This window comes from Alligator mississippiensis, chromosome 6 (genome assembly GCF_030867095.1).
Source record: "Alligator mississippiensis isolate rAllMis1 chromosome 6, rAllMis1, whole genome shotgun sequence".
Classification (NCBI taxonomy): domain Eukaryota; kingdom Metazoa; phylum Chordata; order Crocodylia; family Alligatoridae; genus Alligator; species Alligator mississippiensis.
In genome coordinates this window covers 21,406,440-21,428,530 of record NC_081829.1, presented here as the reverse complement: position 1 = coordinate 21,428,530, position 22,091 = coordinate 21,406,440, and the positions used below count along the sequence as shown (strand labels likewise).

The following is a 22,091-nucleotide window of genomic DNA, read 5'->3' as shown; positions in this document are numbered from 1 at the left end:
CGGCAAGCATCCTGCACCCCACCTGGGGCTTCAAATGCTTCCAAATCCTTTGGCAGGTGTCCTACTTACAGTCCCAAGCCCGGAGACTTGGGGTTTGGATGCCCCTGAGATTTGCTGGCCCTCAATCATATGACTGAAGGAGCAAATTAAGGAAGAATGTCTCATTTCCATGAAGTCAGCATATAGCCAAGATCTTCCCACTGGAAGTGAAAGTGGGAGGCTATCTATGCATTACCTCAGACAGGGTACTGCCCCCTGCCAAGAAAGTGGTCTTCCCCTGCAACTAGGAAAGCCACCTTGTTGGTCATGGTGTCTCCCCTGAACAGATTTAACTTTATTAAGCATCATAGAACAAGAATGACAAGGCCATAAGGGAAATACAGAGTGCCCAAGTGAGGGACTAATATAAGAGGGATGGGGGTGAGGAAGGGAATGCAATAGGTTACATAAATACAGTGTTAGTTGTCTAAGCCCAAAGGTGGGGGGTGGGGTGGGGTAGAGGAGGGTTGGGGGTCATGACACTGAGACAGAAAAGAAGATAGTTAAAAACAAACCTGTACATAGGTCTGCAATGGTGGAGGGGGTGAGTTGAACAACGAAGTCACTCAGTCCATGGAGTCCTATTGCGGGAGTCCTTGCTGGGTGGGGTGGAGTATCCCGTGGTTGAGAATAGCTCTCAAAGTCCATCAGGTGCAGAGGGGGTTCAGTCTAGTGGCGGTCAGTCTGATGGGGTTGGCATACTGGCGCTGGCCCATGTTGTGTTTGATGTAGATGTTGCAGGACCAGCGGATGGTGTCGGACACCACTTGATCTTAGCCAAAAGGCCAAGCAGTCCCAGCTACATGCACAATTGGGAGCAGGATTGGGGGCAGTTTTGTGGGACCAGAGATGGCAGGTCCCCAGGGGGGAGGGGGGATTAGCAGGATCAGGGGGTTGTAGTTTGAAGGGATAGCTCTGCACTTGGAGTGATCTAAGCAGAAAAAGGGCCCCTAGATCATTGCAGCTGGTCCACATTGGGAACTTCTTGTGCTATATCCCATGAAATCTGCTTAATTAGTAACAGGGATAACCTCTCACTTTGTTCTTATCAGTTAGTAAGGTCTGCACATGGGTGAACTAAGGCTGTACGTGCCCATAGTAATTTGCATCCATGCAGATTACTATTGGTACATTTATTTCAAGCCCACTTATTTCAAAGTTGGTATTTCTTAGTTCCCTGTGTTCTGAATTAATGAGATTTTACTGTAAGTATATATAATATTGTGTATGTGTTTGTCTCTAATTTTACTTACCTTTCAAGTTCTTTTACTTGTCCTAGACAAGTGGGTTTTTGCAAGCGTGTAGTATGGATGTATTTAGATTGAGCCTTTGCTGAAGTATTCTGTAGCGGCAGGGGTGCATGGGTTTTTTAATGGGATCTAGAATTCCTTTGTTCCATCAATACAATTGCATTTTAAATATCATGCTTAATACAGGGAGCACATTGTCAAGATTACACTGGAGGCAAATAAGATGAAAGGAATCCACAAAATCAGTTGCAACTATAAAATGCTAATTCATTATTAATTATTATTTTGGGAGGTGAGAAATCTTTACAAATGAGCATTCCCTCTGCCTCCCCTGTGTGTTCATTCCATTCAGCAAGGTATGGCTGCCAGATGATGTGAGAGCAATCGTCTTGTATCCTTGTCTCAGGGCTGGCTTAGCACAGCAGCTTTCCCACAGCATTGTGCCATTATCCCTGTACCCTGTCAAGTACATCGTTCATTTACCAGTCATCCTGCTTAAAAGGCTCTTTTCCTATTCGTGGGTTCAGCTTCTCAGGCTTCAGAAATAACTCCTGTTTTCCCCCTCTCTCTGCTGGCCTATAAACACCTTGTTGCTGGGTGACAGAGGGGAGTTTGTCTTTCCTTCTTGCCTTTGCTCCTCCCCTTTCCTTTGAAGCTCCTTTGCATCCTGAAGTTGCATTGGAGGGGGTATGAGGCAGAGAGGGGATTCACATGGACCCTGCACAGAGCATGCTCAGCTGAAAAAGCACCAGGCTGGGTTTCCCTCTGTCTGGAACCTTTAGTTTCACACTGACTTTGCAGAGGTGGAAATGACACAAGAAACAGCCCAGTGCTCTATTTCAGTGAGACATTCTGACATGTGACCAGTGGGGCTGTCCAGAATAGACAGCAACAATCTTGATATCTAACGATGCCCACTTCTCCATCCTCTAAGGCAGTAGAGTACTCTTGAGTGGTGACTGCTTCATGGACAATGGGGACTAGGGCACAATACTGCCAAGTGGGTAGAGCATGGAAGTGTGAAGACCTTAGTGCTTTTTAGCTCTACTGCTATCTTACTAGATGATCCTGAGCAATGTCACTGTCCCTCCCAATGCCTCAATATCCCCACCTGTAAAATAGGATTAATACAGCTGATTTCCTTTTTAAAGCATGTTACAATCTAGCAAAACAAATGCTATGTAAGTGCTAGCTGTTAACATTAGGATTTCTATATGGGGTTAATAGCTCAACTAGTAACCTGCTGAGTAACTGGAGGCAAATAATGACACTCTTTCATGCTGTTGTTTTTCTATCTGTGAAGTGGGGTGCAAGGAGTGGTGACTCAAAAATGAAGGGCTGATGGGGCTTTATTAATGAAAGTGCTGAAAGCAGGGATGGGCAAAATACATCCTGTGGGCCATCCTGATGAGGGATTTTGTCTGGCTTGCAGTAGGTCCCTCGGTCCCACCTGGTCCAGGCATGGGGTCAGGGGCAGCCTGGGCTGTGGTGCATGTGGCCAGTCCCGCTGCCCCCAGGTGCACATTGGGGCTGGAGCAGCACAGCAGCTGGACCCCATTTCTTGGCAGCATTGGTGGTGACAGTTCCTTCGAGGTGTTGCACCTGCTAGACCGGGCCCTGCTGCCCAGGCATCCTGGCCCATCTGCCCCACACCCACTGCCGGAGATGGGATCTGTGTGGGCAGGGTGCCCCTGTAGACGGCTGGGATGGGGCCACAGGTGGGTGGGGAGCCACATCCAGGAGCAAAATGGGCATGCAAGACAACATGGGGCCAGGCCTGGGCACAGGCCCGCGGCAGAGCTGCGATCCACTGTCCACATGCTTCCTTGACAAAGTCCATTTCCATGAGCAGGGGCATGCGGGGAGTGGATTGTGCCCATTGTCACTGCCCCAAGATCCCGGTCCCGGCCCTGGTTGCAGCTTCCCACCTAGCTACAGACCCATCCCTGTCTGCACACCTTGCCTATGTGGCTCCCAGCCTATATCCAGGGAGACTGGGCTTGGGGGGTGATGACAGTGTGGGGCTGGGGCAGAGCTGCCATCTGCTCCCTGCACATCCTTGCCCACAGAACCAGGGCTCTGCCTCAGCAGCCCTACACTGTTACTACCCTGCGACCCCAGGGTCTCCATGGAGACCAACTGGGAGCTACGGGCGATGGGCGCACGGCCAGGTCAGGATGGGATGTGATGGGATGGGATGGGATGAGATGGGATGGGGCCAGGGCTGGGCAAGGAGCTGTGTCTGGGGTCGGGGCCAGGATCTTGGGGCAATGACAGTGTGGGGCCAGAGCAGAGCCACGATCTGCTCCCTGCACGACCCTGGCCACAAAACCAGCACCTGTTGCAGGGACTTGAGGGCAGCAGATCGTGGCTCTGCCCTGGCCCCAGCCCTAGGGTGACCACCTTTTAAAAATGGAAAGGTGGGACACAAGCCTACCTCTTCCACCCCCTCCCCCCCAGCAGCACAGCTGGAGCAGAGCTGAGCCAAGCCTGTGGGGGGTGAGGGCATGGGGCTTCCCATCCTGCTGCCCTGCCCCCAGGAGCCCCATACTGCCATGGCGAGGCACTCTCTGCCTGCCTGGCAGCAGTGGGGGGCACAGCTCTGTGCTGCTGGCATTGCCTCTGCTGCTGCCAGGTGGACAGGGGGTGCCTCACCATAGCGGTGCAGCTAATGCAAGGCTCCCAAGGGTAGGGAAGCACCAAACTTCTCCACCTTTCTGTGCCAGGTCCCAACCACTGGGCCATGGAGGCCCCAGGGGGAGCGCAGCAGGGTGTGAAGGTCCAAGCCTGCAGCAGGCAGCCTGCATCTGCTCCCACCCTGCAAACAAGCCTGAGGGGCACCATGCCCCCCATGCCCCTTGGGAGTGTGCACAGAGGTGGAGAGCTGACCCTGTCACGAGCCACCTGTGACTCCGGCCTGTGCCCCAGCCGTGCCCCACAGCTCTGCATTCCCACTCCGATCCTGGGTCCCATACACTGTGTCATTTGGGTAGCACCCCCAGCCCCAGCTGCCAACCCTGGCCCACTCCCTCCCTTTCTCTCCATGGAGGCCTCAATCTGCCCCCTCTTCCATGTCTCGCCCCCCCCTCCCCCCCCCATGGACTTACCTGCAGGCATCTGCTGTCCATGCTGCCTGGGGCTGTCTTGCTGGCTACGTGCATGTGTGCAGGCATGCACATGCACGTGGTGCCCCTTGCGTCCCACTTCCATCAGCCTCAAGCAGCCCCTTGCAGGCTCAAATGCTGTCAGCCTGTCAACTCACTGTTTCCTGTGTTTTTCTGCAGAGAACAGAAAACCGAGATCCCTGTGCAACATTGCGAATCCAGGACAAATGCTGTCCTGGTGTCATGCAGCCTGGGACTGGGACTTGAGATTCCCATTCTGAGACTGTGCTACCCAATTAGAGATGGGTGGTCACCCTACCCAACCCTAGCCCTGCACTGTCACCACTCGGTGACCCATCCCAGCCTCTCCTGCCTATCTTGCTCCTGAACACTGCTCCCTGCATGCCTGTGGTCCCATCCCACATAGTGGGTTTTGGTGAGCTTTCGGTCAGGGGAGGTGCGGGGAGGCTGACCTGGCCCACTACAGCTCACCAAACTCCCTGCGGGCCCAAATAATTGCCCACCCCTGGCTTAGAGTGATGGTAGTGCTAAGATATTACCCACAAAGATCTGTGCTTCTCACATAGAGTGATGGTGCTAAGCAAGGGACTGATCCAAATATGGAGCACAGGAATATTCAGATGTCTATAGGATCCTGTAACACTGTGCCTCTTCTAACACTGGGAGCATCTGCAAGTGAATTGGACTAGGGGCAAGCGAATCATGCAGAGTTCAGGACCCCCCTTGCCAGTGACCCCTGGTGTAACCTTGGCAAATCACTTTGTCTTTCAGTGCCACGTTACACTTAGACCATGCTAAATCTGTGGAATGGTAAGGAGTGGTAATGTTAGAATGTGCTGTGAGCAGTTACACATGAAGGCTAGGGACAGAAGTTACACATACGCCAGTTTAAGTGATTAGAAACTGGTTTAAACCTATTAAAGAATAGAAGTTCAGTGCACATAAACCAGTTTCAAAATGGCTGAAACTGGTTTAAGATCAATCTGGTTGAATGTTCATTTACTAATAAAAGTCAATCTGTTGAGACTTAACTGATCTGGTTCAAACCAGTTTATGAAACTTCTGTCCCAGATGTCTTCCTGGTTCAGGTTAAATCAGAGTCTCCCAGCATCCCAGCATTTTGCAGCCCTGAGCTGGGCTGCTTTGTCTGCTCCACAGAGCAGGGCTGGCCCCACCCATCTGCTCCCTAGCTGAAGCAGTGAGGGCTTGCTCACTGGCTGGCGCACCTCCTGTGTCAGGTGGAGGTCCTGTATACAGGTTAGAAACCTGCGTGAGCGATGGGACCTTGCTGTCTGCGTCTCCCAGCAGATGTCCGGGTAGTTTAGGTCCCCCATGACCACCACCTCTTTAGCTTTTATGGTCTCCGAGAGTTGCCTCAGGAGCCCCGCATCTATTTCTTCCCCTTGGTGTGGGGGTCTGTAGCAGACCCCTACCACCAAATCCCTTTCTCCTTGCCCCCCATGTAGCCTAACCCACAATCCTTCTACTTCCTCAACCTTGGATTCTGTCTTGATGAGGGTTGATGTATATTGCTCACTGACATAAAGTGCAACCCCCCCCCCCCTTTCTTCCCCGACCTGTCCTTTCTATACAATCTATAGCCCTCAATATGTACCGCCCAGTCATGGGATGAATCCCACCAGGTCTCTGTTAGCCCCACTAAGTCATAGGTGTTTAGTGCAAGCAGGAGTGCTAATTCATCCTGCTTGTTCCCCATGCTCCTAGCATTAGTATATAGGCACTTGAGCCCTGCGACTGGTGCCTTTGCTGCCCCCCCCGCTCCGAGTCCCAAGGGGCCCATTGTTTCTTACCTTCTTGTTTCTTACCTGTTCTGTAGTGCTGGTCTCCCCATGGCTTTCAGGTTTCCAATGTTCTCCTTCTTCAGGCTGGGCTGTCCTTGTGGGTGCCACATGGTTTGGTGGTCCACAGCTTCCCCTGTCCTTGTACTCCCCTCCCCCCGACGAGCCTAGTTTAAAGCCCGCCGGAGGAGATCCGCCAACCTAGTAGAAAACACACGCTTACCTTTGGGGGACAGGTGAAGCCCATCCCAGCTGAGCATGTCCCTTGTTGTGATGTGCGGGTCATTGTCCAGGAATGTGGCTGCATTTCCTTAAAAAAAGTGAATGTCTGTTCATTTGCTTATTGGTTCAATCTTTAAAGCCTAGACTAACCTACAAAGACATAATCAATTCACCCTCAGGCTTTTTGACTGTCTGTCCTTAGCCTAAGGGTTAGAACTGTTTCTTGCCTGCACAGCCCTGACTTGCCACTGAAGCTAGGACCTAGGACACCTGGGCATTAACCTGGGGGGGCGTGGCTGGGGCTGGGAATGATGTACCCTGGGATGCTGGAGGACTGTAAGTTGCTCATTTTATCTCCATAGAGAAGACTGAAGTTACCCTAACATGAGCTAACCCTAACCCTTACCCTAACCCTGAGCATGGCCCAGGGTTAACCCTTGCCTGAAATGGTGGAACTTAGAGATACTCAGAGGACACTTAGCTTGAGTTAACAAGCTTGAAAGTGCAGACCCTCACATTTTAAGTGCCTAGTCTAGGTGGAACATGTAACTTCATCCTCAGTCTTCCCTCTGTATAGCTGAGATAGTAGTACTGCATGACAGCACAATGACGCAGTGAGATAAAAATACTTAAAAATAACTTTGTGGGGAGCTCCTTTATTTCAGTGATAAAGAGCCTGGAAATGCTGTCAATGGATTGTGTGTATTGTTTTTATGTGGCTATGAAACTGGTGCTTTTGGGGAAAGAGGTGTACTATACTTTTAAATTTCTAAGCAACTAGTGTTTATGTACAAAGTTCATCAGACATCCTGTTCTTAGAGCTTAAGGCAGATGCATGCATGTTGCTCTTTCAGAAAAAAACTTTATTGTTAGTTATTCTTGTCTAAGATAAAAGCCATTGTGGCTGAAGGTCTTGGGTCAGTCTTTACGTACGAAGAAGCAAAGTGGGGAACTAGGGTAGCTCCCAGTTTAAAACTGGTACAGGAAGACTGATAGACTAATAGACAACCTCAGTCCAGCACACATCTCAGTATCTTCATTAGTCCTAAGGGAGACATTACCATTGTTGCATATGATCTGATCTTAACACAATGGGTGTTGTGAGATGTGTCTAATAATGAAAGGCTGGATTTTTCATCTGGGAAGCGGGGGACAGTGGGCTGCCACTAGTTGTGGGATTCTGCCTAAACTAATGCTCTGTTCCAGGATAGTCTGTCCTATAAGTGTAGGGACAATAAATCCATCTTAAGCACTTCAGGCTCCCCCAGACTCAGGATCCTGCTGAAACATCAGGAAGATATGCTGAAACAACAGGAATATATTTAAATTTCTCACCACAAGGTTTTTCCTGAGATCCTGAAACTTGATTTTGGTATATAATACATAAGAAGAGCAAACAGATCCAAAGGGCTAGCATTAGCTGCCTGCTTCTGTAATGAGTATCCAAATAAATGGGTTATATGGAATTTGTGCTGTGTTTGAGAGTGGCTTCCAACAGATCTTCTGCCTTTCCACTCTGGATAGAAGGGTCTTTAGGGTGATTTTGGCTGTTGAGTTTGATAATAGCTACCAGATGCTTCCACCTCCAAGTGCTTGGTCTAAATTCAGCATAGTTCGGTCATCAAAGGCTCAATGTCTAGTAGGGAAGAGACATTAAGTGGGGGTCCCTGGGGGTCTGTTTGATATTTTCATTCATGTTTTTGATGATGGGACTGAGTGTACTCTTAGCAAATTTGCAGATGATACCAAGTTGGGTAGAGTTGCAGATACTCTGGAGGGCAGAGCAAATATACAGAATGTCCTGAATAAACTGGAAAAATGGTCTGCAGTCAACCAGATAAAATTCAACAAGGATAAATGCAAAGTCCTACACTCATGACAGAATAACTACATATACATACAGACTTGGGAATGATCGACTAGGCTGGAGTACTGCAGAAAAGAACCAAAGGGTTACAGAGGCATGTAAGCTGAATATGAACCAACGGTGTGGTTTTGTTACAAAAAAGGCCAGCAGCATACTGGGTTGTCTTAACAGGAGTGTCACTTGCAAATCAAGGGAAGTGATCCTTCTACTCTATTCACAGATAGTGAGACCGCACCTGGAGCGCTGTTTCCACGTTTGGGCCCCACACTTCAAGAAGTATGTGGACATTTTAGAAAGAGTCCAGAGGAGAGTGACAACATGTTTTGAAGCCTGAGAAACATGGCATACAAGCAGCAGCATAACTGGGGATTGAGGGTTACCAAGGAAACAGCCACAGGTGCTACATTTGTAGGGGGGCTCAAAAACAGCTACTGCTGCAGCGGTGACTGATCACACCGCTGTCAGCACAGTGGCTGCTAGTACTGCCTGGTGGGTCATGGCTGCCCCTGGAGTGGAGCTGCCCTGCTGTACCTCTGCATTCAAGGAAAGGTTGGAAGAACTAGGATTATTTAGTGTGGAGAAGTGAAGACTGAGGAGGGATTTATTACCAATCTTCAAATACCTCAAGGGTGATTATAAAGGAGATGGGAATAGACTCTGTGGCTGTGGGGGCCAGGACTAGGAACAATGGTCATGTAGAAGAAAGCCCCCTTTTCCTCTTGCCTGCATTTGCTCTCCCCCCTTTGAATATGTTTTTCCTCTTCTACCTTTTCTTCCTTCCTTTTTCTTTCACTTTAAGATAAGGAATTGTGTTTTAAAATTTGTATGTGTGCATTTTGTATCTCCCCGTGTATTTTGGCATTTTTATCTATTTGTGTGCCATGGCATTTGTAGCTTATATTTTATACTCCTCACCTTTCAACATTCAACTATAAATGTGTTTAGTAACAATGTTAACAAGGGCAGGAGTCAAACTGCCGCTTCCCTGTATCAGGCAGGCCCCTGAAAGAGCGAGTGAATCAGTGATTGAATGTGTAACACAGTAGCAGGCAGCAATTAACACCTAAGGAAACTGCAGATCAACCAAGGGAAGAAATCAATAGAAGACAGTGTAGCAACCAGAACATCTCTAAACATCACTGATCAAGGGCTAGAAGCCCTGGCCTGAGTTAATCAATGCCGGGGACCAACTTTTGGGCTGAATATCTCCAGATCGACTTCTCCCAAAGCCCTATTCAAAATTCATCAATGGACTCCCAAACCTGCATGTACATGCAGACGACCCCTGGGGCTGACAGATGCCATTCAGTAGCCACCGAGGGGGAAGTCCCACGAGGGTCAACAACCCCTGGATTGGGCCAACCTGAAAACTGGGGAGTCACCAAAGTCTGCCAAGGACAAATAAAAAGCAGTGAAAAGTGACCCTCAGCGGTGCCCTTTTGATCTCCAACTTGACCAGCACCCGACCTGTCCAGCCAGAAGGACTAGCCGGCGACCCCCTTCTGGAAGATAACACCACGCTGAAAGAAGCCTCGACTGCAGACTCCAGCACCTGTGGGATTGGTATACCTGACTCTTGTAGCTTGCTACTGTGTGTGTGCATGTGTGTGTGTGGGGGGGGGGACCAGCCCCAAGATTTATGATTTAACTTCATTACAGTGCTTCAATCCACCTAATACACCAGAATTTTAAGGATCCCGAGTTGGACATTTGTAGCCAACAGTCACAGACTGCAGTGGAGGAAATGTAGTTTGGAAATTATGAAGAACTTTCTGATGATGAGGGTGGTTAAGCATTGGAACAGGCTGCCTAGAGCAGTTGTGGAATCTCTGTCCTTGGAAATCCTTAGCATTTATATAGTACTTTTCAGCAAAGAGCCCAAGAAGTGGTATTTCATGAAGACAGGACAGTATTAGTCTGCTTATTCTGATAGGTAGGAAACTGAGGACCAGAGAAGTTAAAAGACATGCTCTAGATCACAATCAATCCCATGGCTACCTTGCCTCTCCTTGGAGCTGACATTTATTCTGTGACTGAAGCTATGAGGAGGATGTTGTGTCCCAGGGAGAGGCCATTAGGTCTAGTGAGTACCAGGTAGATGGATGGGGTGGGTTGTGGGAGGGAGAAACATGTACTGTCCCTTTTTTCTAGAAAGAGACGGTTTGAGTGTCCATGGGGGGATGGTGAGAATAAAGCTTCAGTCTTTTAGATTTTAAGATAAAGGACTTAGGTTGAGAGAGGACAAAAAAAGCATGTAAGTGGCCTTTTATTTAGAGGGTTAGATGTTGGATGGAAACAAATGACATGATGGAGAGTAAACCCCATGGATTTATTGTTAATGATTTGTACTCCAGTAGCACCAAAGATTCCCAAAGCTTTCATGAAGATAAATGAACTAAACAACACAGCAAACCCATGAGTTGGGGCAGCAGTATTATTTCCATTTTAAAGATGAAGAAACTGAGGCATGAAGATGCACACAGAGCAAACTGGCAAAGTCAGAAATTGAACCTCAGTCGACTGTTTCTCGGCTATGTCCTGTAATCATTTGATATCCCTTCCTGCATGGAGAGATTGCTAGGAACAAAGAGCCCTAGGTACCCCAGTGTCATGGCATGTTATGGTGGCATGTTTTCCACTGTAGACAAGAGGTGGTTAATAGGCTTAATTTTTACACTTCTCAGACCTGATGTCATCCACCCCTCCTCCCCATATCTCTGGTTGCTGTGGCAGCTGAGTAATGCAGAAGTTCTGCCTGAAAAAATGCTTCCTCCTTATATGATACTGTACATATTGTCATGGAAATTGTCCTCATTTCCCCGGAGCACACTTTAAATAACACGAACAGCAGTGCTAATGAGCAGAAAGATAGCTGCAATCCTGCCGTACAACTTGACATACTTTATCCGAGTCTGAATTCCCTTTGCTCATCATTGAGCATTTTAAAGATCCACTGTAATAATTTGCTTTCTCTCTTTGGTCCAGTCATATTGCTCTTAGCACTTGGTAATATAAGGTTAGCTTTGACTGAAACCTTGATATTGCAGCTATGCCATTTTTCACTGCCAAATATCTTAAGAAAAGCAAGTGTCTCCGAAAGGGTAAGTCATGATATTTTTAGTTTGTTGTGTTGTCTGTCTAACTTGCAGTCATGGGAAAGGATTTATTCTGTATTAACATGCAAAAGGAAAGGGTCTATTCATGCTTCAGTTTGGTTAGCAAAAAGGGTTTTATTATGATCTGTCCATTTTTTATTTAAGATTCCAATGTATATTATTCTGCATTTTACATTCAGCAAGCTGACTAATCAGGAGAATGCTTAACTTTAAAGGCTGCATGCATTTTCTGCTACACATATTGATCTCTTATTGGAGAACAAAAAAACCAAACAGGTATTTTTTATATGAGTTAGGTATGCTTCTGAAAAATACTCTATCATTTTCATTTGCCTTAACAAAAAGGACTTGCGTGTTTGTCTGAACTTAGTTGATAACCTACAACAGATAACAATGCAAAGCTGAAAAAGAACATTTCCTCCTTGCATCTTTCCTGCACTGGGAGAGATGAATGCACAATTTTACATAGGTTTTTGGTGGTTGTGATGTTTCCATTCAGAGTAGCCGTGTGTGCTTCCCTGGCAACATAATTGTCTTGCATTCAGATAGATGTATAGCTGTTTGTGAGAGCCTTTTGCCTCTAGCATTATAAAAAATAGCATTGCTTTAGACTTCTGTATGAGAAATTCCATTAAAATTGTGTTCTATTTATTATTTCCCTTGTTCTACTGCTTATTTCTGTATTGTAATATTAATTACCTAGCCTTCAGTCTGGACACAGATTCTACACCGAGGAGAATGATTATTTCTCCTAGCAGGGATCAACCATCAGTTCCACAAGACCTGTTTAATGTACCTATCAAAGTGGTTATAGCAGACACATCCTCATACCAACCCTGAGGCTGTCTTCCCCAATCCATTACTTGAATGAATGTGGGCTCCAAGGAAAAATTAAGAAGCAGAATCATAGGTTTTAATAGGTGATTTAAAGTTGAACAAAGGATTTTTAACAAATGAAAATTCTCCTTTTCACCAGCTGCTACTGTTTCTAGGCAGGTTGGTACTGAATAAGAGACCACGCCGTTAGAATTAGACAAGTCACAACATGAGAGAGAGAGCTAAGGAAACCCACTTCCATTTGCTTGGTCTGATTTTGTAGTGATGACTTTAAATTCTGTGGAGATCAAAGCTTATATACAAGTGTGTCTGTGTACATGTGTGTGTGTATACATATTCAGAAAGCTCTAAGACTTGTGATAACAGAGTGTATATCTGTTAGAGAGAGAAAGAGAGGGAAAGAGAATTATTACAGTTAAATTATTACCTAAATGTAGTAAGTGTTTTGATCCAGGTGCTTGCTCTAGGTGTTAGGGGGAGCATGTATGTGCACGTGTGCAGAAGTCCACAAAAGGACACAGGGTTTTTCTCCTCCCTCTTTCCAACCTGTGCTGGGGACAGACAGACACCTACTGCTTGTGTCCCAACTTCACGGTGGGTGGGAGTGTTTTTGTAGTCAGAACCTAAAAAGAGAGAGCGGGAGGTCCAGGCCCTGTTTCTGGATGTCCTTTTTGGTAGTTGGAGGCTGGCACTGAGGAACTGGACAACCCCTCCAGGCAGGTGCCAGGGCTGCCCTGGTGTGTGTTTCCTACAGAGGTTTGCCCAGCTCAGCTCGCTGCAAGCACGCACTGAAGGGTGTTTAGGCATTCACTACATTACAGCCCCCCCTTTGTGACAGGACAAAGTTGCTGTTTTAGGGAGGCGAGAGATGAGGTTACAGCTAACACTCCCAGACACAGAGATACATCATTAAATCTCCTGGGTGGTGTCTCTGGGAATGGGAGCCCTCCACTGAGCATCTGAGTTTGACGAAAGAGCTGGTGTGAGGGCTTGGGTTCGTTCCTCTCTTAGTTATGTGGCCAGTGCTGTTGTCTCCTGTGCTCTTGGGTGGACAGAAAAGCAAGCTGAGCCTTAATGAGCAGGTAGTTGTCCCAGTGCCCTCAGCAGCCACCTTGGCCATGCAGTTCCTATAGATGTGAAAAGATCAGGCCCTTCCCAAACGTCATGGGAGCAGTGTTTGTGGTTTGGCTTAGCGCCCAACCTTGTGCAGCTATGAGGAACTGTGAATAACTGGGGAAGGTTAGGAAGAACCCTTTTGAAAGAGCGCTGTGCTTGCAGCACCAGCTATGGAGGGCTGGGTATGATTTGGGCTTTCCAGAACTGCAAAGGTCACCTTAGCTAATGATGACAGGTCTCTCGTCCTTAGTGAGTCAGTAACAATACACTTATCTTCAGTCAGCGGCATGCCAAACCTCACTCCCTCCATGTGCAAGTACCCTGCTGTTACCTGGGCCACATCCCTGATGGCTCTCCCCAGCCCCCAACACACATTACATTTAAAACAGACCTTTTGGGAGGTTCAGTTTGCTCTCTCACTCCCTACCCTTCTGCACTGCTTCTAACTACTTCACTTTCTGGGGAGACTGGGTGTGGAGGTACCAAAATCAAATAGGAGAGCCTAAATCCCTGCTCCACAGTGACTGTACTAGCTGAGTTTCTCTCCAGACTGGTTAAGGGAAGCTGGGCTCCTGGGAGTTTTGAGTATCCCCATGCAGTCATATTAGGCATCCCTGCTACATCCCCCTGCAGCAGGCATGTTGTGTGTAAAGGGGTTTCACTGTAGTCTGAGGAAAGAGGGTGGTTTTTCCAGTAAGCAAATGTGATTGTTGAAAGGCACTGAATGACTGTGCAGTTGCATTCAAGTGAGAGTAGCCTCAGGCTCCGTTGGGTCCATCCGACTCCACTGGGTCCATCCTTATGCACTGTTTTCCAAGTATCTAGACAGAAACACATATAAGAAGCCAGCAGGAGCAGGGTTGGGTGAGTACTGCCTGACAGGACTTGAAATGCCTGAGGAAGAAAGGACTGGATCAGTCAGGTCCAGAGAGGGGGAGGCCAGGGTAACCTCATTAGTAGAAAGGTGGAGGGATAGATATCATGATTGACCTGGAAAGGTCAATCCACTGTGGAGCCTAGCAAGGGGCAGGAGCAAGGTCCCCATCTCCCAATTCAGTTCTGTGGATGGAGTCTTGCTTGAGGTTACACAAGTTAAAACTTAAACTCAGATCTTCTGGCTTTCAAACCTGTGCCTCACCTATGAGGTCATCCTGCTTCAACTTGGTGCCACAGGGATCATTGTAGGATTGTCCCCTGTAGTGCATATCCCAGGGCTTGGGCAGGATTGTTCTAAATTACGTTTGAGTTTGTGCTTGCCCCAAGCCAGTCCTTCTCTCACTTTACCCTGCCCACCTTGACAACACCACCTCCTTTCTCCTGTCAGTTTCGTTCCAGCTGTGATGATGAGAGCCACGGTTACCTTGCATTTCTTGGGATCCAGCCCTTTGTCTTTCCTCCTTCTTGGCATCATGTCTTTGTTCCTGTTTGTACTAACCTGCCATCCCCATCTACCTGTCCCCTTCAAAAGGGAACTACAAAGCAAGAGCTCTATGGCCTGTTTTTGCTCCTCAACCCCCTCCCACAGCCATGTCTAGTGAAACTCTTTCCTGGGTCACAGGCTATGACATAATTTTAGCTCTCCATGTCAGATATCTGTAAAACCCAGGACTTTAAAAATTTTAACAGAAACACTCAGTGAACAGGCCTCAAAATGTCTTTACTATTGGGTAATAAGTGACCATTCCCTGCAATCCTGACCAGATATGTCCCATCGACCTCTAACAGATATACCCAAACATTTCCTTTCACCAGCTATCAAGGTCACGAGCAACAACAATTTCTTCTTTCCAGTTTGTCTCTAAAACCCATCGCTCTTTCACAAACCCTTCCACATATCAACCTCAGTGACAGACTTGGTATGCTTTTTTTTGCCTACACTGTGTTAATGAATTATACAGCATTTGCATGCTCTTTTTGGTGAGATATGTCTGTCTCTGTCTGCATCCTGTCCAGTGTTTATGGTCCAAATCCTGAATAGTGCTGAGTACTTGGCTCCTAAGATAGCCAAATCCTGAAAATCATTGATAGCATAAAAGCTCCTATTGATTTTATCTGTCTATTGATACCAAGGGGAAAAAGAAATTTCATCTCCTTTTCTTCCTTAATTCAAAAAATGAATAATGCACATTTTATTGCCAAGCATGCCCAGTACTAGCACAGCCATAGACTTAGAAGACCTCAAACCTGGATGACTGAGGAGCAGTTTCTGTTTCTAGGCAGACAAGCCAAACAAGTGTTACTTTAAAACTAGGGAATGCATTTACTCATGCATTTACGAGTGTTGCTGGTGTGATCAGCAAATGAAGTTTATGGGGAAATACTATGTGCAGCAGACACAGGGAACAGCTACCACTGACAGCATCTCTGGCTGCTACCTGGGAAGAGCAGTTCTCGTGATGGTCAAGTACCGTCACTCTACCACAGTGCAGGTTTCCCTTGCCAACTGCTGGGGTTAGGTTCCTGACAGGTTGGCAAAATCATGGTTGGCAAGACAAAAGGCTTAGGGGGAAAATGGCAGGTGGCAGGCTTATGTGCGGCCACAAAAAACCATGGTTACTTAAAACTGTATACCATAGTAGCCAACATGGTATATAGAATATTAAGCGTGGATGCTCAAAACCATGGTTGGCGACAGAAACCTGTACAAAAATGACGACTGTCACAGGGCACCATCACATGGTCAAGGGCTGGGAAATGCAGAATTCCATCCTGATGGAGACAAAGGGGAGTCAGTGCCAAAGTCAAATTAAAATACAGGGGCTCTTGGGCATGTTTCATTCCCCTCAACTGTTGCCTTCTCCCCCTGACTCCTAGGTGGACATGTTGCTCCTTTCCTTGTGTATGTGTGAGAGGGTATGTTCAATGAAGGGAGCAAGTGAGAGAGCTTCTGAGAGAGGAACACTGCTTCCATTTATGCCTGTGGTTGGCCAGGGCTGGGCCTGGGAGAATTTTGGAGTAGCCATTGTGATCTTTTAGGAAGGGGGCCAAAACTTCCCTTCAGTGTAATACAGTTCTGAGCGGCAGCATGGACCACTGTTGTGCATAGATGGGATGGGGACCAAGTGGAAGTGTAATATCAATGCTAGTCCTGTTTCTGGGGAGGTCTGGGAGGTACCTTTCCCCTTCCTCTGGTGAACCACGTAAAGAAACCAGAACAGATCATCGGGGCTGGGTTAAATTTGTCTTGTTGCTCCCTAAGGTATTGCAGTTCTGTGCACAGGAGGTTCAGTTTCTGAAGTTGTTGTCTGACTCCTCTCGCCAGAAACCAGCTTCGAAGCCCACAAGGTGCATTCCAGCACAACCAAGCACCCGTCAGTGGGGCTGAAGTACAGGCTGGCATTTGGCAACACAACTGGAGCTTAGTACTGAGCAAGCTGGGATGGAGACCGGGCCCCGGCTGTGGGGTCCTGCAGTCTGCTGATCAAAAGAACAGAAAGGGCAGGAAGCAGTGCACAGCTCTCTTCCAGTCCAAATAGTATGCAAGGGCTTGGCACGGGCACCTGGGAGACACACTCATCATAAAGTAAACAGTTTAGGAAGCCATGTGGCTCCAGCGCAAGGCTTTGCCATTCACATTGCTAAAATATAAGCAGTGTCTGGTATTATCCAGCCAACAGGCTGTGTGGGCTTCAGGCCACTGCCTCCACAGGGCTCCATGACTCGAGTGCCAGTGGGCCCAGCACTGCCAAGAAGCACAGTGTTTGGGTGGGAGTGCTGGCAACACGCTCCTGCCCTGCTCAGCGAACCATGCCTGTGCTGGTGAGAGGACAACAATGATTTCAGCTCAAGAGTTAGAGTACTCCAAGCTGCCTGCTCCCCAGAAGCAGGAGCAAGGTGCTGTGGAGAGATGGAGGCCTTAGAGAGAAGCAGTGTCACAACCTGCACCTGACTGGCAAAAACACCCCTTGCGCAGCTCGAAAACTGCCATTCAGATGCCTCAAGGTTAACAGAATTCTATCTCGGTGCAGCAGTGCCAAATTAAAGCAAGTTGTGCTATAAGCACCCCCAGCTTTATTCCTACCCTGCAAGGAAGGATTGGTTAAAATAAGGCTTTAATTCCCAGCTCTGCCACTGATTTCATGGACAAGCCACTTCGCTTGTTTGTGCCTCAGATCCTCATCTACAAAGTGAGGGTAAGATTTTCCTGTTGTGAGGTGAAATCCATTATTATTGTTAAAGTACTTCCCTACCGAGTCACTTTGTAACTTGGGGCAAGTAATTTAATCTCCCTGTGGCACATTTTCCCCATATCTGAAGTGGAGATACTAATACTTAAAACTAAAGGACTAATTTTTTCCATATGTGCAACATAACTTTCCTGTCTTTAATGCTGCACAAGCAGTTTATAATTGCCTCAGATTTATTCATTATTCTAAATTTTTACCCAAATTGTTTCTATATTTGAATCTTGATTTTTAGGTTATCTGCGATGACCAGGCTGTCAATAATTATTTTCTAACACATGGAGTTTGAACTGGGTTGGCATTTTTGATTGGGCATGTTGGAAACAAAGTATCACTCATATTTGTGAGTCCCAAACTTAGTAAGATTCTGTTGTGAAGACCTGTTATTGATGCATGACTACTCCTGAGCATCGGGCTTTACTTGGAATGAAAATTTAACAGGTTATCAGCACTTTGGGGTGTACAGGAAGATTTCTGCCCACGCAAACTACTGAAGTGCTGTAATCTATGCTTATTTCTAAACAATAGTAATAATTAATAAGTAATGCTTGTATCCACATTTGCTCAAACCCAGTAGGTTATAAGAAACAAGTTGAGATGACTGTTAAATCCTCCTCAGCAGGACTGTGGTGTTGCTGTCCCTGTTAAGTGAGGATGTAGGGTGTAGCTCCAGGTGCCAAAGGTTAGTCTTCACGTTTGAAGGTTGGGGCTCTAGATTGCAGAGCAGAACTGATTTTGGCAGCATAATCTCATTGCTGGGTTTGTATGATGTTTGAATAAAAATACTTGTTAAATACAAGCTCTCTGCTATTTCTGAAAGGCCAACACAGCTGGCTGCAGATGCATACAATAAAAGTGGCTGCTTGTGGCCTTGCCATTTTGCTTCTTCACTTTAGTCACATATTCTGTCAGCTGCTTGTAGGCTCTATGGATTTCCCTCCATTAAAGCGATACCAGAAGAGAGTGGAGGAGAAAGCAGTTATTGGAAATAGCATACAGTATAAGTGTGGAGCTAGTGAATTTTCACTAAGAACATTTACTGTTGGTTGAATGTTTGCTTATACATAAGATTGTTTCTTGTTTAACTCTTGGCACCTAATTTCTTTGGCAACTGTGAGCTTTCTGAAAGTATAAGGCTAGAAAGTGATTTAGATTGTAATGCAATCAAATATGACATGCTGGTGATCAGCTTGTGCTTGTTTAATTTGTTCTCACAACTTCTCTTCTTCCTTCTATTGTGCTGCAATTTTTCCTTTTAACGTTGTTGATGTTGTGAATTTTGTGTTGATCTTCAAGCACCACCAGTAGGCAACAATGTGGAAAATCTCTTTTCTGAAACTGGATAATGTATATGAATTACTTAACTTCACCAAATACTGTGTGCCTTCATTCAGTGATATGATGAGTTTTTTTTATTTTTACAAGAATCCCTCTGGCTAGCAGGACTGTCTGTGTTCAACCTTTTGGTAAAGTTGGAGGCTGGCAGTGATATTACACTGTTTAGGATTGTAAGTAAAAGTGATGAATAGATCTGATTTGCCGAATTTCTGCACCATGGCCATAGCATCTTTTTAGATTTACTGCATATTCCTTAGCCTACCAATAAATGTTGAGGATACAGTAACAATTCCTGCTCTTAGATCTTCTCCTTCTGCTCTACTGTGCAGCGCATCTGCTTATTTCATGTAAGTGTCAACACAAAGTGCAGCTTGGTTTTCTCTCACATATTGCAAATTATTTGTCTCTGTCCTACAGTGCATATCCACAAAGTACTGATGCATCAGTTTGTCAGATGAATGCAATAAGCTGAACTACAGTAAAATGCAAACTGAAGCATAGTAACTTTATTTCGCACTCTTAATCAGTTTTCCTGGTATTCTAAGCCAACACAAAAGCCAGGCTTGCCAAGAGGAAATAAGAATGGATACATTAATGGATCAAGATTTGGATCTAAGTACAATATAGTTTTAGTGCAAGGGAAGGCTTTGCAGGATTAGGATTTCATGGATAAACACCACTTGCATGTTAGTTGGTAGAGCATCCTCATTGAAAGCAGAAACTGCTGCAACTTCTGATGCCCTTACTGGATTATAACATTGTCTGTCGTAGAGTTGGCATTATAAAATTAAAGAGCAGCACTTACTGGTTTTTTGTTTTCAGCATTTGTTCTGGCATTTTTTCCTGCTCAGCTTCTTGCAGTTTTCCATTCAGCTTTCAAAGGCATTCCATTCAAGTCCTGTAGTAAGCATAGCTTTAGGCCTTCATTTCTAGGTCTTGACATCCTCTCACTGAGTGCTTTTTCAGTGGCCCCTGCAGTTGACCATAACCACCTTTCATTGTCTTGCGGCTATAGGTCTATGATACTGTGTGATACACAGCACCATGAATTTCAAAGCAGTATGGCTCTGGATTTCCCTGGGCATTTATGTTTGCTCCAAATGATGCAAACACTATTGCATTATTGTAGCTTCAGATCTTGTTGAGGGTAGTGCTTTGCAAGATCGCTACCTGGGGTAATCAGTTTCTCAAGGGAAGTTGGTGCATGCAAATCTGGCAAATATACTTTCCCTTACAGCAACATCTTTGAAGTGCTCACCAGTTTTCTCACTAATAAAGTGTCTTTTACCACACTACTGGCAAACTAACAACATATCACTGTTCTCAAATGCAGTGGTATTTAAAGTAGCTGAAGCGCAAATATTGAAGAAACTGATGTCCTCTGGACAGACTTTCGTTGTGCAATTTTTATGTTGTCCAAATGTGCATGAACAGGGTCCACATCTTATCCTTTCTTCTTCTGTTCATCTTTTCCTATTTGCACAGTGCAATTCATTATGAATAAAGTGATTTTCTTTGTTTTCATAATATTCAGCAGCAGCTTGCTTGTTTTGCTGACTTTAGTAACAACTTGGTAGCATTTACCATTTGTATGATGATGGATGTCCTGCTGGCAGAATTTTTGTTCTTGGTTTTCTGTTTCAATATTTTATGCAAACACAGCAAGAGTAAAGATAGATAATATGTATTTAAAATTTTAAAATGTAGTCACCTAATCAGCTACTTATAAATTAGAAATAAAAATGTAGTAACTTGAGCCATTACTTATAGCCTAAATTATTTTTTTTAAAAATAAGAAAAACAAAAGAATTGCAGTTAAATTTGCACACTTAAATTGCAGTTAAATTTGCACACAGTTTAATATGCTTAAAAGGCACAGATGCGAGTTTTATTTGAAGTAGGTGGTGGTAATGTGTCAGATGATCCAGTGGATTTAACGTGTCAAGACAGTTCTGTTTTGCATGAAAACTCTCAGTGAACTAAACCCTAGCACAGCCTGCTTGCTTAAGAGTTCATAGGTGGTACACAGGTATGTGTACTGCATTGCATACTACTTTTTCTATGGCTGTGTCTTTATTTGTCACATTTTTCAGACTTCGTGATTTTTGAATTTTGTGCAAATCTATACTCTCTAAGCCTTAAAATGGTACATAATGTGTGGGTTTGCAGTAAGCACAGATACCTTAAAATGTTCTTAGATTGTCTACTCCTTAGCTTATTGGTATATAGATTTAATCACCCCCACCCCTGCACCCTCAGTGTGGCTCAGATGAATCCTACAGCCAGTGGAGATTTTTCTCTCCAGTTGTACAGCACCCTGAATGCAAACCGTTCTATCTCAAGAGCTTGTTCCTTGAATGCCAGCACTGTGCTGCAGATGCATAATTCATTCTCCAGAAAGCCACTGTTTTAATGTAATATTAAAGAGGCAGAGGCTCAGCAGGTGTCCCCAAGAAGGAAGGCAGCACCCTGTAAGCAGCTGCTGCTGTCTAAAGGCTTATCAGGTTCTCTTTGTTTTGAAACAGAACCTGGAAGGCTTTTTAATATACTGAATTATTGGCTGTGCAAATGTGCTCTCCCCATTGTCATCCGGCTTTAACCATAGAGACAAAAATCTTGTAACAAGTGCTTTCCCTCGGGCAGGAGACTGCATTAAATTCTACACTCTTGAAAGGGATCAGGCATAGCAGGGGGAGAAATATCCATGAAGATATGCTCTGTTTCTTTCTCACAATGTGCCCAGTAGACCAAGGAGCCCACCTCCATCTGGGACAGTCCTATGGTCTTCAGTGGGTTTACACCAAGGGCTTTTTGCTCCTATGTCTATATAAACTGCTGAGATTCGTAGACATAAAGATAGCATCCCAAGTTCCAGAAAATCTAATTTCTCACCCAGGGCTGGAATTCTCTGATGTCATTTGTACAGCTGATCCGTTGTATGCTAGGTCATGATTATTAAAGATACTGACCTTTCAGCCCTTGAGGGTTTTTTTTCTAAAGAACTGGCACAACACAGGAAGCAAGGGGCAAGACAGGGAGCTCCTGAAGTGAGGACTTTGTCTGTTTCCATGTCTGGATAGCACTAAGCATATTGGTGGTACTACCAATTGTGCATGATACTAACCAAGCTTCATCTCCATTGCCTTGCAAATGTATTTTAAACCCAACCTGGAGGGAGTTCACCTTCCATGGCTGCTT

General features: G+C 45.8%; 1 protein-coding gene across 7 annotated transcripts in view; it reads left to right on the top strand.

Annotated features, from left to right (window-relative positions):
• Window positions 1-22,091, top strand: part of ARHGAP22 (Rho GTPase activating protein 22) — a 347,339-nt gene that overhangs the window by 229,739 nt on the left and 95,509 nt on the right. The window contains exon 1 of one of the 7 annotated variants that reach the window (XM_019499466.2): window positions 11,172-11,403. The exons of the other annotated variants lie outside the window; for them this stretch is intronic. Within the exon in view, the coding sequence (XP_019355011.1) occupies window positions 11,352-11,403 (52 nt within the window). The 5' untranslated portion in view covers window positions 11,172-11,351. Of the gene's footprint in view, window positions 1-11,171; window positions 11,404-22,091 lie in introns of those variants that run through there. 7 annotated transcript variants of the gene reach the window in all.